Source organism: Macaca nemestrina, chromosome 10 (assembly GCF_043159975.1).
Source record: "Macaca nemestrina isolate mMacNem1 chromosome 10, mMacNem.hap1, whole genome shotgun sequence".
NCBI classification, from domain to species: Eukaryota; Metazoa; Chordata; class Mammalia; order Primates; family Cercopithecidae; genus Macaca; species Macaca nemestrina.
The window spans coordinates 83533121-83548297 of record NC_092134.1 but is presented as its reverse complement, the minus strand read 5'-3'; the positions used below and the strand labels follow the sequence as shown (position 1 = coordinate 83548297).

Sequence of the window (15177 nt, the reverse complement as noted above, 5' to 3'; positions counted from 1 at the left end):
AAGCACTGGGCCCCTAGCAGCAGTCCAACAGCTCATCATCTCTTGGGTTCCCAGGATTCAGATCTCAGGGCCTTTCTGCGATGCCCCCAATCTGCCCCTTCTCCACATGCAGGGGCCTGGGTGCCTGCAGAGTCTCAGTTTAATTCCCCAGGGCAGGCTGGACACCTCTAAAAGAGCCGAGATTTGGCCACCAGCTGGTGGACGCTCTAAGGATGTGGGTATGCCCCACGGCCCCACCTCCCGCCTGCCTGGCCAGCTAGATTCTACCTCTTTGGACTTGGCTGATCCCACAGGAGCCCCCAGAAGACCCTTCCTCAGGCCCCTCTGGGTCTGGTGGGCCTCATGGAGCCCCAGTACTCCCTTCCCTGCCCAGGGTTTAAATGCTCCACACCCTACCCTCACACCACAGAGGAGGATGGGAAAAGTGAAGCCGGATGTGGCTTGTGGAGCCCGGCAGGTACCCAGGCCTGACAAGAAAAGCCTCCTTGTTTGCTTACACTGCCAGCACGCCTGTGTCAGGTGCCAGGAGGGGCCGCACAGGATGGCAGGCTGTGGGGCTTGGCTCCTGGACTTCCCTGGTGGGCAGGGGAGGGAACGGCACCTTGGGCCAGTGGGGCCCCTCCCTCCCTGTGGGGCCTGCCGGGGGACCCAGAGACTCACATATTGGAAGGGTAGGAGGATGGCCAGGATGAGTCCGCTGAAGAAAAGAGTCATGAGAAGCACGAAGAGCACGCCCTGGCAGGAGGTGAAGTCGAACTGCGGGGACAGGATGGGGTCAGCTGCCAGAGCGGCCTGACCTTCCTGGGACCCCAACTACAGCCAAGCCTGTATGGGCCAAGCCTGTATGGGCATACAGGCATACAGGCATACAAGCATACAGCAGGCCACAGTCTTGTGCTCACTCCAAGAACCTGGCATTCCTTCCCCTCCTCGCCCTCACCAGGTTGTCTCCCTCTCCCCAGACCCAACTCACCCCTTTACTTCTCTCCCCAGCCCTGGGTCCCAGCTCTGAGGCCTCCCACCCTATCTGCCTTCCCCTGCTCAGCCTCAGGCCGGGGGTCCCTGCCTGCAAGCCCCAAAGCTGACCTTGGTCTGGAAGCTGAAGACGGTGACTGAGAGGCAGACAAGGGCTGTGATGCCCAGGCACAGCAGCACGGAGGTGGTGTTGTAGTAGCTGAGGACCGTCAGGCCGAGGGGTCAGCTCCCAGGCAGGGCGTCTGGTCTCCCCCACCCTCCTAGCAGGGCCCCCTCTTCTGCCAGGACCTGGTCTTGGGATCCCTGGCCCTAATCTGGTGCCCTTTCCCCAGATCCCTCTGTCTGCCTCCCCAGCCTTTCTGCTGGGCCCTGCCCCTCCCAACAGGCTTAGACTCAAAATCAAATTAGAAGGATCTTGAGGAGGTGGGAGTGGGAGTGGGGAGGGGTTTGTGCCGGACCCAGAGGTGGTTTACAAGTAACTGCAGGTCATGAGTCTGGGGGCTTGTAAGCTACAGTTTGGGAGGAGCCACCTTGCTCCCCTCCCCCTATCCACCAGGCCAGGTCTTGGGGTTGCTGTCCAGCTGAGTGCTCAAGGAGAGGACCCTAGGCCAAAGCCTCCTGCATTCCTGAGCCCCAGCCCCATCTACATGCTCCCAGGAAGTATGGCGTGTGGGGCAGCGCCCCTTGGGTGTGGCCAGTGCCTGGCTCCAAGCCTGGCCTACGGTCCTCCTCTCCTTCCACCTGCTCCCTTTACCTGGACAACATCCCAGTGAGGTAGGCCATGGACAGGGTCTGAAATGAGAAGCAAGGTAAAGGAATGCTCCAAACTCAGACTGCGGGGGCCCAGGCACCCTCAAGGTCCAGCCCAGGTCCCCGTCCCTTGCAGGTACCCCTCAACTCTTTGTCTCTGTCACCCCCACACATACTGACTTTCAGGAGTCAGGCCTGGCTAAGGAGTGTCCCCACTGCCAGCTTCAGGCTCTGTGCCAGCTGTGCCTTTCTTCTGCAGCCCTGCTCTCTGCTTCTAAGACCCTCCACTCTTCTTCATTACCATAGCTCTAGAATGCCCCAGGCAAACCCCTTAAAAAAATTCACAATGAAAAAAGACAGTGGAAGGGGAGTGGGGCGAGATTAAGCCCATTTGGAAAGAGAAGATGGAATGTGTTTGTGGAAGAAGTGGGGTGAAAACACCCCTGCCCCGTGCCAGGGACCTCACATTGGACATCCCCAGCCCAGTCTTCCTGGTCCTCAGTCTACCCTGCTTCCCTTCTTTCTCCATCTCCACTCAGCATCTGTCCTCAGCACACCCCAGATCACTTACAAAGACGGTCAGGAGAATCAGGTTCCAGGGGAAATGCCTCCTGCAAGGCAAGCCACAGAGTTCAGGGGAGAGTGGGGGGTGGGGGCTGTGTCACTGCTGCAGTGAGGGGGTCTCTGACCAACCCCCTCCACACTCCTCAGAGCCTCTTCCTTCAGCCACATCCCCATTTGCTCCCTTCTCCATCCCCCTTCTCCCTACCTCAGAGGCACGAAGTAAAGGAGGGAGGGGCTGCCTGCTCGACAGAGGCCCAGAGAGGGATGAGGCCCTCTCAGGGGTGCACAGCTCACTGGTGGCAGGCAGGGCTGGGGCCAGAACTTTCATGATCCTGCTCATATTCCCACAAATTCTTCCTCAAGCCATTAGCATACCTGGGTCCAGAACAGCAAGCCAGGGTCAGGTAGGTTGCAAAGAACACAGCACTGTGAGAGACAGACGGATGGGTGAATCAGCCAGCCTCTCTTGGGCTCTCCCCGAGACCCCTTGTTTATGCCACTCTCTGCCACCCTCACCCACAGGGCAGCCAGGCGGGATGGGATGGGGAGGCCACGGTCATCCTAGAACCTAACAGTGGGCAGGGTGGTGGTCCAGTTCCAAAAGAGAGCAAAAGGATGGGACAAGCCTGCTTCTAGAAACAGGGAATCTTGGGTCACATGAGACAGCTGTTCCTGACCACTCAATCCAAAGTGGCCTCCTCAGACACTCTTGTTATTTTAAAAGCCCATATACAGCATTTTCCACGTGCTAGGCAGTTTAAAGTGTTTTATGAGTATCAATGAATGTAATCCTCACATCTTTACTTTACAGCTGAGGCACGGGGAGGTCAGGCAACTTGTCCAAGGCCATCCAGCTACCATGCTGCAGAAGCAAGATGAGAACCCAGACACTCTGGCTCCAGAGTCCCTGCTCATAACCACTGCCCCACATAGGCCCTTCTCAGCCCTTATCATTACCTGGAGAGATCTTGTTAGTTATTTTACTGTTGGTCTAGCCTATTAAATTGTAAACTCAGCAAGGGTAAGGCCCTCGTCTGTCCTGCCAGCACCTGGTACAATCAGGAAGTGGCACCTGTCGGATGAATTTTTATATCAGGTGGCCACGTCCAGTGAGAGGCTGGCAGGCAGCTTGAGGGCAATCCAGAGATAGGGATGGAGGACTGAGATTTTCTGAGTAGTGGAAGCAGAGGCCAGTCCAGGAGGTGGGAGATGATGGCTGGGGACCCAAGGGTGGAGCTTTCCCCTGCCTACCTAGGTTAGCGGTGCCACCAATGCGTAGTTTCCAACCCCCAATGGGCCTTGAACATGGCACTGCCATCCTTTCCCCATATCCTTCCTCAGTTCTCTCACCCACAATTTCAAGCTTCCTCCTCCATCCACAAACCTCCCAGGCCCCCTCACTCTTCCTGCACAGTCTGCCTCTGGTGTTCCAGAAAGACTGGAAATGAGGTGAGCTCCCTTGGCTCCCTGCCTGCCACCTGCAAATATCATGTGGTGCTACTTGCCCTCCTGTCCCTCCTGTCTCTCCTCCCATCCCAGGCCAATCCTCCCATCCCTTTAATTGCCTGGGGATCTCCATTACTTAAATCTTTCCACTGGTACCTCTCCTCCCACACAAGCCTCCTCAGCTGTTTTCCATCTTTAACCAACACCTTCCCCGGCTCCAGCTACTGCCACTTCATCCTCTCTTGCAGCCAGGCTTCTTGAAAAAGTGGTCTCCACTCACCATGCCCCCTCCTCCATCTTCCCAACCCAACAAACACAGTTTCAGCACTACTCAACAGGAGCTGGCTTTGCCACATCACTAGGACCTTATTGAGTGCAGTGGATACTTGTCAGTCCTTATCTTGCCTGGCTTCTCAACATCTGGTCACTATGATTGTTTCCCTAGTTCCTCATGACCCCTGGGTCCCTCCTACCTCCCTCACACTCCTCAGTTCCTCCAGGGTCTCTCTCAGTCTGCGTGGTTACCTCGATGTGGGGTCCTCTCCAGCTCTTCTTCCCCCATGCTCTCCCTAGGTGGGCTCACTCAACCACATGACTTGCTCACCCATATTTCTGATCTATATTTTCCTTTTCAACCCTAGTCTCTAATTTTCAACTACCAACTGGGCAGACATGACTATTCAGACACAAGTAATGCTCAACAGGTTAGAGGGGAACTCCCTCTCTCCCCTTCTTTGTCTCCTGCATTCCCTCCTGCAGAGAATGTCATGCATCCTCTAAGTCACCCAATCGGAGACCTCAGCATCATCCTTAACTCTCACTCTGCTACGCCCAATTAACCACCTGGACTTGTTGATTTTTCTACCCAGGCAGTTATCAAAGCTGCCCTCTTCCCTCCACCCACTACCACCCTTTGTGGTCAGGGCACCTCTCTCTCTCTCTCTGGCTTGGAGTATTGCAGGAGCCCCCCTGCCTTCCACCCTCCATGCTGCAGGCAGATCCAATTATGTGACTTCCCTGTATAAAATTCCCAAAGACCTGGCAATGCCCTGTCTGAGCAATCAGGCAATGCATTCCCACCCACCCCTCCAGCCCTTCTCTCATTGCACTCCGCCCCTCCACTACACCCCTCTCATCACAACCTGCTCTGCTGCCTGGAAACGTGCCTGCCACACTCTACTCCTGCTGGAAGGGACTGACTGGCAAGGACACCTGAGGCCTTGGTTAGGGGGGCATCTTCTGTGCACCACAGGCATACCTCAACCAAAGCCTGAGCCGCCGCACCCTTCGGGCCAGCTCCTGTGACTTCTCACCCAGGTATAGCATCTGGGGGCCAGCCTGCAACTTATCAATGTTCTATTCCCACCATCTTACCCAGAGCTTGGTGCCTGGTAGATGCTCTTCAAATATTTCTGGATGAAATGCAAAACAAAACAAAACAAAACAAAAAACCCAAAAAACAAGAGATGCAGGAGTTGAGACAAGCATATTGGATTTGGTGAGTAGGACCCCTTCAATTTAACCCTTTCCTGGTCTTCAGTGGTTTTCAAATAAGGAGGAACTGTTGTCACAGTGACTGGAGGGCTCTTCTGGTGCCAGGGGTTGCTGAACATCCTGCTCCGTGCAGAATGGCAAAGCTATCCTGCCCAACTTAGGAAACACTCGGAACCTGCCCTCTTTCAGTCTCACTTGAGTCATTGGTCAGCCACCTCAGCAATAATGCTAATAATAATACCCTTGTCCATGTGGGTGTGGGTTCTATCTCCCCAGCCAGAGTGGAAGCTTCCTGAGGGCAAGAGCCCAGTCTCCTTTTCTCTCTGGTTCATAGCTCTCTAACTTTCAAGACAAGGGGTCCAGAGAAAGGGCAGAGGGGCCAAAGACCCTGTGATTGTGGTACAGCTTGGGAGCCTGACACCCTGAATTCACATCCCAGCTCTGCCACTACTGTTGTGTGACCTTGGACGATAGCCAAGACCCAGCTTCCACTTTAGCAAAACAGAAATACTGGTACCAACTCACTGGACTGTTGGGAGGACTGATGAGACAACACAGTTCAAGCGCTTCGCGTGGGCCTGGCACAGGGGTGGGACTCCCCACTAGAGTTATGATAATTAGAAGCTGGCTGATGGACAGCTTCCTGGAAAGGCTCTGACCCACCTCCACCCAGCTCTGGTCTCACACTTGTCCTCCTCTGCCTGGATTTCTCCTGGCCCACCAGCTTTCCACCACCGCAGACACGGTGGCTCAGTGGGCGCAATCAGACAGTAAGGTGAGAATCGATGGAGGGAGGCGACAAGGGCCTTGAGAAAGCTGGGCTGTGGGTCGGGGAGGGGGAGGCTGGCAGCCCAGGGGGCAGGGAATGAGTCACTTAAGAAGTCAGAGAGAGAGAGCCAATGATTTATGTATCAGAGCCCCAGCCCCAGGGCCTGGGCAGGAACCACAGTCTGTTTACAGAATGTCAGGACAGGGAAGTAAGGCTCAGGTGCAGGCCAGCATCCAAACCCAATGCCTTCCCCCAGCTTGTCCTGCTCTAAGACAAAGGAGGAAGCAGAGCACAGAGGGCAAGTACATGGGTTTCACCATCAGAAAGACCTGGATTTCTACCCTGGTTATGTTACTCTGAGCCTCACTTTCCTCATCTGTAAAATGAGGATAATAGTAGTGTCTGCCTGGCAGGGCTATTGAAAGATCAAGTGAAAAATACATGTAAAGTGCTTAGCATGGTGCCCTCCATACAGAAAAAGAGCTGTCTGCTTCTCAGTGCTCCTATTGTTTTTCTAAAAGGAAGAGACCCGGATGGAGTCCTCAGGGAGCACAGGATGTGTTGCAGGAGGTGAGACCCACCAGGACTCAGACACGAGGCCGACTTAGGGGGCAGGATGGAGAGAGTTGAGGGGTGTGAGGGGGCAGGGCAGGGCAGGACCCCAGGCAGGGTTTCTGGAGGAAAAGGGCAGCATCCCAGTGGTGAAACTTCCAAGCACCTTTCACACTTTGGGACACCCTATGAAAAGCGCCCAGTTCACGCCCACCTCACCTCCCACTTTCGCCAGCACCCACCCTGGTAGAAGCCAGAGAAAGCATCTCTGTTTTCTGCCCAGAGACGTTGAGGAGGAGGGACTCCAAATCTCACCATTCAGAGGTCAGATTCTCATACTCCACCCTCCCAATCCCCCCATCCCACCCAATGGAGTGCACTCTGCCCCCACTTCCTGGGCCTACTCACTCCTGGACTGTCTTCCTGCCACCACCTTCTCAGAGCATGGAATCCCACAGACCCTCCCCCAGAAGGCTCAGAGAGGGGCCTAAGAATCTCTTCCCAAGTTCTCAGGGGCCCAAAGCTGCCAGGACATGCTGACGTGCCAGAAGCCATGCCAACCTGCCACATGGGCTGGCCCAGGTGGTAGACTCTGGGGCCTCATTAGTTTTACCGTACAGTGCCTCCCAGGCCCCCAAGACACATGCCTCCCCACCTGCCTGCAGACAGGCCCTCTGCCCTCTGCTCTAGGAAAGACTCTGGAACCCCCAGAGGCCAGGCTAGGGTCCTTACCGTCAGCCTCTGGTGGGCCTCTGTGAACTCTAGGCCCATCTCTGAGGCTACTCTGGGCTCGACGTGGTCCACGGGGCTCTGGGCTGAGCCCACCTCCCCACCAGAGCCCTATCCAGGAACAGACTTGGGACTGCCACAGTGTGTAGGCTCCTTGGCCAGGCAGTCAGAGCCTTGACCCCACAAGGCCCCACTGCTCTCCAAGATGCCCGGAATTCCCCTGCATGGAGCCTTCCACCTCTCTGCCAGAGAAGTCCCAGTTTAGAAAATGCACCATGTGCATTCTCGCCCGATGCTTTTGCTTAAGCCACTTCTCTCCTGGGAACGCTGTCTCCAGTCTTCATGGCCCATCCTTTGGGGGGCGCCCCTGATGTGGGCTGCATGCGCTGGTGTACAGGCTCACTCCTTCCCTCCTCCCCTCTCCGAATGCTGCATCCGTTCATGCTACTTTGGGCCACCAATAACTTTCCCTGCAGAGGCCTCCTCTCCTGCAGCCCCTGTACAGGGCTGGGCTCACAGTGAGTGCAAGAGCAGTTCTGCTCTGAGCCCCAGGATGGTTCTGGTGTGGAGAGATCCAGGATGACTCCTTAATTACCCAGAAAGGAGGATCAGAATCATCTACACCTTCAAACCTCCTCTCCCAAGTTACCGGCTGGTTTCCTCAAAGAATATAGGACAAGCAGGAGCCAAGTGGCTCGAGGGCTGCAGGGAGCCTGCCAAGTAGACCGATTAAGAGCACAAGCCTTAACCGGAATTCTGGGTTTGAATCCCAGTTCTACCACTGACTAGCTGTGTGACCTTGGGCAAATTCCTCATTTCTCTGAACCTTAATTTTCTGAAGTAGTCATACCCAGTAGATGTGAGGACCGAATGCAATACTGTACATCAAGCACACAGAACAATGCCCAGCCCTTATTAAGCACTCTTTAAGTGGTAGCAATTATGATTAATATTTCATAAGCATTACTAACAACATTAATAAGAGTAGCAACATTATTATTAGTGTGGGCCAAAGTGTTCCAGCCTCACTGCCTCTTAGGACCGAGGTCTGGGTCTCTCCAGCTACAGCCCTGGCCCAACCCTTCCCAATTTGTGCAGGCAGCAGAACCTACCCCCATCTCTTTTGTGCTCCACCAGATTTAACACCCCAGATAGGTCCTTCTGGCCATGCTCTGAAGCCGGCAGAATGGGGCAGGGCTGGAAGGGATCTGTGAGAACAGTCCCTATGAGGCTGGGGGAAGCTATGGGCTCAGATTAGGTCAAGAAAGACAGAGATTCCCTCTTCTGGCCACTAAGCCTTCTCTGGAAGGGGACTGGGATATACTCACTAGGATGCCCAGTACCAGGCTGGGTTGGCCTGGACATAGTCTTTGACAGGGTCACTGCAGAGAAGAGAGAGGGGAAGAGAGAGTCAGAATGTACCCTAGGTCTCCATTCCTGGTTCAACATCTGCATCTGTCCCACACAGTTCACAGGACTTGAGAGGAAGCCGAAGGAATGCAGCCCCTGGAGGCTCGGGGAGTCCCAGCCCACAGTCCCTAGCTGGGACCTGCAAGTGCCCGCACATGCAGTTAGTGGTTCGGATCAGAAGGACTGCCACACAGACACCCAGAAGGCACCCCGGGTCCACCCCACGCTGGACAGACGACCCCTCGCCTGGTGCACTCTCTAAGGCTGTGTCCCAGCAGGAGGAGGCCCACTGCCCCACAGGCATCTCTCCAGGCAGCATTCCAGCAGGAGTCTGATCATGGGTTCCCCAGCTCCAGGCCTGGCCATAGCCACCCCTGGAAGGTGCTGGTCCATGCTGCCAACTCACCAGAAAGTAAAGAGAGCCACGACAGCCAAGGTCACCAGTAGCTGAATCAGCAGGATGGTGTAGACCTGGGGGTGGGAGGAGGTTCTACTCAGCTTGGGGAGCCCTGTTAGGGACCTGTCAGCCCCTCAGCGACTCGTTCACCTCTCCAGGTCCCCATCCTGTGCTCTCCACCCTCCTTCTTGGGGGTCATTGGAGTGAACCCAGGACAAGGTGAAAGGAAAGCAAAGATGCTGCAGAGCCAAGCGCACCCCCTAGCATTGGGAGAAAAGAGGGGACAGTGTGTTCAGGTGTAGCAGGGGGCACTGGAGTGACACCTAAGGAAGAAATTCCTAGTGGGTGCCGTCAGCTGGGATCACAAGAGAAGCGGGTAGGGATGGCTTCTGCAGGCAGAGGGTTGGGCCAGGGGCCTCTACAGGGGCTCCCCCACTGAGCTTCCCAGTCCCAGAGGGCTAGAGAGGGGCATTACCTTTCTGATGAAGACTCGACGAACTTTCTGGTCGTCCCAGCTGAAAGTGGTGAAGAGCTCATGGTCTCCGGTGGGGAAACCGCTGTCATAACTGGAGCTGCTGCCTGTGTGGCATGTGGAGGAGGAGGACATGAGGGTTCCCCCTACATGGAATTACTGTCCCCAACAGCCCCCATCTCAAAGCTGCCTCTTTGTCAGCCTGGCTCTCTGGACCCTGAAGTCTTTCTCTGCATCCCCATTATCAAACACCCAGCCTTGGCCCAGCCCAGCCCCACCCCAACCCCCAGATCTCTCTCCCTGGTCAATTCTCCCTTTTCCTGCTCTGAGTCCTGGGAAGAAACTGTCATCCCCTACTTCTCCCTCCACCCCGGCTGGGGCTCCCCAGGGACCAAGCTATGCCATACGAATGTGAACCTCCCATCTTCTTCACCCCACCCTCCTCCTTGGATATTCTGGCTCCCTTGCAGTCAAGGATCACAGAGGGCCAGCCACTCTCTCTGGGCCACCCAGCAGCAAAGATCCTGACCCTGGCTCATTCTTTTTGTTTCTGTTTTGTTTTGTTTTGTTTTTTTGAGATTGGGTCTCACTCCTGTCACTCAGGCTAGAGTGCAGTGGCATGAAACGGCTCACTGCAGCCTAGACTTCCCCTGGCTCAGGCAATCCTCCCACCTCAGCCTCCCGAGTAGCTGGGACTACAGGTGCACACCACCATGCTTGGCTAATTTTTCATATTTTTAGTAGGGATGGGGTTTCACTATGTTGCCCAGGCTGGTCTCGAACTCCTGGGCTCAAGCAATCCACCTGCCTCGGCCTCCAAAAGTGCTGGGATTACAGGTATGAGCCACCGTGCCCAGCTCTGACTCTGGCTTGTGCTGAGGCCCTTGGGCTGGGAGCTGGGGACTGGTTGGCTGTGGTGGACTGCTGGTGCTCCAGCTGGAAATCAGGGCTTCAGCGGGGTGAGGGGATGGAGGGGAAATAAAGCCAGGACACGGGCAAGAAGTGGGAGTGAGGATGACCATTCCAGGCCTAGTCCCAGAACTGAGGCTTTCGGAAGAGCATGGACTCCACAGTCAAACAGACCCAGGGGTGGATCCCTCGCCTAGAACGTACTAGATGTGTGACCCTGATAAAGTTACTGGCCTTCCTGAGCCTCTTCTGATACTGGTTAGTGATACTCACCTCCTGGGGCCCAAATGAGATAAACATGAAAACCTCCAGGTCTGTGAAATGAAAGCCTTTGCTCTCTGGTGGGAACTACACTGCCCCCCTCCTTGTGTCCCTCATCATGGCCATTTCCAAGTCCTCCAATGTGTTCATTCTGTCCCTCCACTGTCACCACTAGGTGTCCATGATCTCCTTTGCCCCCAGCAGTAGCCTCTGACTTGGTCTTTCAAAGTTGACCACGGCATTGCCCTGCTTTGAGCTCTTCAATGGCTCCCCACTGCCCTTCACTCAAGTTCAAGTTTCTTAAGAAAGCCTCCACGGCCTCCCTGAGCAGCGCCCTCCAGCTCCACTACACATTCCTCCCCCGACCCTGTTCTCAACCTGAGTATATATTTTCCACCACGTATTCTCTTGCCTGTGGGCCCCTGCACATTCTATTCTTTCAGCCTTAAACACTCATTTTCTTGCCTTTTCACCAGGCTAACTCATGCCTATCGTTTGGGACTCAGTGTGGATACCCCTCCTTCCAGGAAGCCTTCCCTGACTGTCAGGTGGGTTAGGTAAGGTGCCCAGGCACCTGTCACTGTGTTTGTGTCACTGTGTGGTAGTTGTCCAATCACTTGTCTATACAGTCAGCTCTCCGAGGACAGAGATCCCAGCAGGTCTTGCAAATCAGTGCATCCTCCGAAACAAACCCAGACACAGACCCTGTGCCCTGGCACACACTTAGTAAATGTCTGTCACAGCTGCCTTCCTGCCTCGACAGTTCCTTAGAAAACATACCTTAAAGCAGCAGTCCTAGCAGCCAGGATATGGGAAATGAGGAAGGGGGAGAGAGGTAGACCCACTGCAAACCTAAGGACCGGAGACCCTTGCCCTCTTGACCTTCACTTCTCCCTCGTGTCCTGTCTACATCCTCTGCCAAAGCCCACGTGGCCAGGCCACAGAGAGAAGGGAAAAAGAGAGGGAAAGTGGGCCAGCGGGTGTGTAGAGAGGGGAGGAGGACGCCCACAAACACCAGACCTTCATTGACCCTCCAGTAGGTCACGGTGGGGTGAGTCTTCAGGGGTCTGCGCCCAGGGGATTTGTAGTGGGAGGTGTAGACCATGGTGGCTACTCCCTGTGAGCAGAGGCTCTGTCTGGGGCATTGTCTCTGGGATCTCTTCTAGAATCCTGCTGGGGGTGGGGTGATAAAGTGGGGGAGGGGAAGGGGCTGCTGAGGGCAGCCGAAGGGGCTGAGGAGGATTTCCTCAGAGCTTTTGGGAAGCTGTACGTTCCTGGCCCCAAGGTAAAGCTCCCACAGGCTGCTCGACCCAACAGAGCAGCTCCTACCCACTGAGATTCTCGGTCTGCAGGAATCTGGCATCCACCTGGGGGAGTGTGCCTGGCTGTGGGGGACACTGACGCTGGCAACCACACTCCCTCGCCGTGTCATGCCCCCCTGCCCCAGCACGGGCCTGGGGAAGGGAACACAGATGAGGAGAGTGATTGGTGAGGTGGATTCCCAGACCCCTATCCCCCAACAGCCCTGGGCCTCCATGGGGACCTGTCCCCACTGAGCCAGGCCCAGTGAAGGCTATGGCCAGTGGCAGTTTCATACGCCCCCTCCTTCTCTGTATCTCTTTCTTCTAGGAGGTCTTTCTTCACTAGCCCTTAGCTTTTCTCCCTCATCTGTCCCCTCCATTTACTCTAGCATGGTGACTTGAAAAAAAAAACGCCCTCTTCCCTATTGAGAGCACCCTGATGCAGACATTGTGTCTCTTTCCGTTTTCATGGAGTTGTCTCTGACCTACCCTCAGAACAGTTCTCCAAATCCTAAGCATCTAACAAGATAGCTTCATACAACCACACAGTGTACCTCTTTCTGGACAACTTCCTCCTACTCAGGTTTTCCCTCCGGGTCGACCCCCACCCCATGATGCTCCATTTTCCAGGAGCTGAAAGACTTACTGGGGTCCACATAAGCCCAGCTTGGGTGGAGAGGCACCGCCGTGGGGGCTGGGGAGAAGACCCCTGCCTTCATCCCCTCCCCAGATGTGGCTTCCTCATAGGAGGGTGGGGCTGAGGGCACTGCTGGAGTCTCCTTCTTCTCGTGCACCTGCTGCTGCCCCTCGGTCCCAGGGGCCTTGTTAGCCACGGAGAGCTGTGGAGTAGAGGCAGAGGGAGAGACAGTCGCCAGGGAAAGGGAGCCTTCCAAATCCTCCTCACCAACTCCTCAATTCCTGGAACTTTCACGGATCCTTCCTTATCTGCACTCGGAAGCCAGGAGTGCAGACAAGAATGTCTCTATTTTATAGACAAGAGAACTAAGCTCCAGAGGGGTCAGTGCTAGCTGGGGCACACGGTGGAGCTGGGGTAGGAACAGAGGAAAAAGAAAATTCTTAGGAGTGCCCACCACTGGTTGTCACTGTCACTGTCCCTGGGGTAGGGGCAGGGCCTCTATGGTTCCAGAAAAGGGCCTGGCACGTAGTAGACTGTTACAAATAAAAGGTCCTGTCATTTAATCTTCCTGAGACTTGCTAGTTGTATTTTGACCCCTGCTGTAAAATGAGAATGAGGATCAGAGAGGAAGAGCGATTCATCCTAGGTCACAGAGCTGCATGTGGGCCCACTGAGAGGCAGGGCCTAGGCACTATCCACTGGGATTGGTCTCCTTCTGTTGGGCTGGAAGTGATGCAAGGAGGATGGAGATTAGGGAGAGAAGGGCAACAGAAAGGGAAGAGGAGAGGGAGGAAACAGAAAAGAGGAAGGGCCTTCAGGATGGAGGAAGAGCAAGAGGATCCTGGCTAAAGGTCTGTTCTGGCCTCATCCTGTAAGAATCTCAGCCTCTCCCCTAAACCAGAACAGACTCACAGAGTGACCCAGTGGAAGGGGCCTCAGAAGACATCCAGTTGAGTCTCTTCCTTCACTGAACAGATGAGGAAACTGAGGCTCAAAGGGAAATGTCCCCATGGCAGTTTGGAAACGCGAGTCCATTTACACTCAGATGTGTCCCCTGCCCCCCCACCCGTGGACATGTTTAGCTTTGGTGGGAGGATTTGAGCTGGGAAGTGAATGAGGCAGCCAGAGAAGATTGGGGTGGAGGGGGTGGTGTGAAATTGAAACAGCAACAAAAGGTCCGGTTCTCAGAAAATGGGATTTAGGTGTGGTTCCCAGAAGATTGTGTTAGACCCAAAGGGCCACTGAGGAAGACTGCGGACTTCCTTCTTTGCAGGGGGTGTCTGGCTGAGGCAGCCTGGTGATGGGCACGCCAGAAGACTCCTGGTTCCATCCAGGCCCAAGGACCACGGAACTGGAGCGGTCTCCTCCGTCACCCAGCAAGCCTGTGAGTGAGCTGGGGACAAGGGGCAGAGGAGGCAGAGGTCCCCCTCACGCCAGGAAGGGAACAGCGCCACTAAAGGGCCTGGTGGAGGGGGGGTGGGGGTGGAAGGAGATTCAGCAGAAGTGGGGGGGTTCTCCATGTTTACCAAACTGAACACTCCCCAGGCCTCCCACTCCCTCCCACTCCCCAGCCCCCGTCATCACCCGGATCTGAAGGATCATGCCCACCAAAATCGAGTTCAGCCCCCACCCTGCCACTCCGCCCCTCAGAGCCTCCTGAACCCTAATGCCCAGCGCCCCCTACACACATACGGCACTCCCAAGTGAGGTGTGATCAATGGCAGGAGGTGGTATCATCCAATGACATCATTTGAGGCCCAAAGAGCTTGCACACAGGGAGAGGAGGGTCTGAGGGTCCAGGGAAGAATGCCATTGGCTCTGAAGCTCCTCTCAAAGAGAAGAAGGGGGAGTGTAGGGTAGGCCCTTGCCCTGTTTTCTCTGCCCAATCCTTAGCAACCCAAACAGAGGGCCAGAGGACCCTCCCCCTTAGCCCCAGGCCCTAGTGGTTGTATAATTCCACAGGCTATTGATGTTACATAAGCCTACTAGGCCAGCCAAGTCTCTGCCCCAGCCCCTCCCCTACAATTCAGGCCTAAAACTGGAGAAGAAGAGATGCTTCATCCGGACCCATCCATGCCTGGCCAGAACCAAAACAATTACAGCAACCCGATGCAGGGTTGTCATAGCAAGCCCCAAGCACAGGGATGGAGCCAAGATGCCCAGATGTGGAATAATGGCAGGGAGCGGGGTGGGGGTTGTTTCTGTGGAGGGTGGAAAAGATAAGCATAAAGTGGTTGGGTCTGGGATTGGAGGGCTGGGCCAGAGGGGGTTGCCCTATAGGCACTGCCCCTCAGGACTCACCCTGGCACACACATACCCATGTACACACATACAGTCACACCGGACGCCCGGGCTGACTCCTCACAGGGGGCCTGGGTATCCGGGAGGAGCCTTGTGATGCCAAAGCAGGGGTGGGAGGGAGACAGGGGAGGAGAGGCGCGCCTGCGGGCTGGAAGAGGCCCGGTCCATTCCTTGACACTGGCCTTTCGGTCCTCTGACTTCAGCAAGGAC

The 15177-nt window shown here is 55.4% G+C and overlaps 1 protein-coding gene and 1 long non-coding RNA gene across 3 annotated transcripts in view; one reads left to right on the top strand and one right to left on the bottom strand.

Annotated features, from left to right (window-relative positions):
• The window catches only part of LOC105492863 (Fas apoptotic inhibitory molecule 2), a 31023-nt gene that overhangs the window by 15538 nt on the left and 308 nt on the right, over window positions 1-15177 (bottom strand). The window contains exons 1-10 of one of the 2 annotated variants that reach the window (XM_011760162.3): window positions 14359-14548; window positions 12676-12868; window positions 9562-9665; window positions 9096-9160; window positions 8608-8661; window positions 2665-2715; window positions 2297-2336; window positions 1730-1767; window positions 1087-1174; window positions 661-756 (exon numbers count right to left, since the gene is read on the bottom strand). In XM_011760162.3, the coding sequence (XP_011758464.1) occupies window positions 661-756; window positions 1087-1174; window positions 1730-1767; window positions 2297-2336; window positions 2665-2715; window positions 8608-8661; window positions 9096-9160; window positions 9562-9665; window positions 12676-12868; window positions 14359-14403 (774 nt within the window). In that variant the 5' untranslated portion in view covers window positions 14404-14548. Of the gene's footprint in view, window positions 1-660; window positions 757-1086; window positions 1175-1729; window positions 1768-2296; window positions 2337-2664; window positions 2716-8607; window positions 8662-9095; window positions 9161-9561; window positions 9666-12675; window positions 12869-14358; window positions 14549-15177 lie in introns of those variants that run through there. The other variant, XM_011760163.2, reaches the window with a different exon arrangement.
• LOC139356764 (uncharacterized) overlaps window positions 11937-15177 on the top strand; it is a 43352-nt gene continuing 40111 nt past the window's right edge. Inside the window, exons 1-2 of the long non-coding RNA XR_011609159.1 lie at window positions 11937-12013; window positions 13940-14050. This is a non-coding gene — a long non-coding RNA (uncharacterized lncRNA). The remainder of the gene's footprint in view (window positions 12014-13939; window positions 14051-15177) is intronic.